General features: G+C 59.7%; 1 protein-coding gene across 1 annotated transcript in view; it reads right to left on the minus strand.

Moving 5' to 3' along the window:
- Positions 1–949, minus strand: part of LOC104495300 (dynactin subunit 1) — a gene marked incomplete at both ends in the record, with an annotated part of 15,963 nt that overhangs the window by 1,360 nt on the left and 13,654 nt on the right. The window contains one exon of the mRNA XM_010138252.1: positions 562–722. Coding sequence (XP_010136554.1) covers positions 562–722 — 161 coding nt within the window. The remainder of the gene's footprint in view (positions 1–561; positions 723–949) is intronic.

Here is a 949-nt window from a genome sequence, read left to right on the forward strand (position 1 = left end):
AGTTGTTGCAGGGGAGGTTGAGGTTGTCCCTGAGGAACCATTTCTTGGTTCCCCGTTGGGGTTGTGCAGGGCTGTCCCAGTCTGCCCAGGGCAGTGGTGGAGTCCCCATCCCTGGAGGGGTTGATCAGCCGTGTGGAGGTGGTGCTAAGGGCCAGGGGTCAGTGGGGACCGGGCAGTGCTGGGGCAGCGCTGGGACTGGAGGAGCTCAAAGGGCTTTTCCAGCCCAAACCGTTCTGTGACTCTCTGTTTCCATCTCCTGGCAGGACAGACGTTCACACCAGTGCAGCCTGGCTGCCTCCGACCTCAAGACACAGCCACAGAATGAGCAGCATGTGCTCAAGAATTGGGTCCCTTCTCGTGCCAGGAAAACAGGGGAGCAGTTACAAGAGAAGCGAATCTCCCCATCATGAGGCAGTAAATAGGATCCCTCTGCTTTCTTCCAGCCAGAGCTTCTGCAGCTGCCGAGGGCGCCAGCCCCGCTGAGGGGCTGAGAGCTCCTCCGTGCTCCTGGACACTGCTACAGGAGGAAATGGAGGGCGAGGAGAAGGGCCGGGTACTCACTGCTCGTATTTGTGCAGCGTGGCCTGCAGAAGGCTCAAGGAATAGACGAGCCCAGCAGCAAAGCTCAGCTGCTCTCCTGCTGCGCCCCTGAGACCGCTGTGCTCGGCGCAGTTTTCGTTCAGATCGAACCTCTCCTGAGCCTGTTTGCTGATCAGCTCAGCCTGTGGGGAGGAGGGGAAAGCTGTGGAGCCTTCCCACGGAGTAGCCAAACCTCCCACAGACCAGACAAACCCCCATGGAGTAGCCAAACCCTGCATGGACCAGCCAAACCTCCCACGGACCATCCAAACCCCCACGGAGCAGCCAAACCTCGCCATGGACCAGCCAAACCTCCCCACAGAGCAGCCAACCCACCCCATGACTCCACAACACAAAGTTTCCCGGGAAA

Source organism: Buceros rhinoceros, unplaced genomic scaffold, assembly GCF_000710305.1.
Source record: "Buceros rhinoceros silvestris isolate BGI_N320 unplaced genomic scaffold, ASM71030v1 scaffold37356, whole genome shotgun sequence".
NCBI classification, from domain to species: Eukaryota; Metazoa; Chordata; class Aves; order Bucerotiformes; family Bucerotidae; genus Buceros; species Buceros rhinoceros.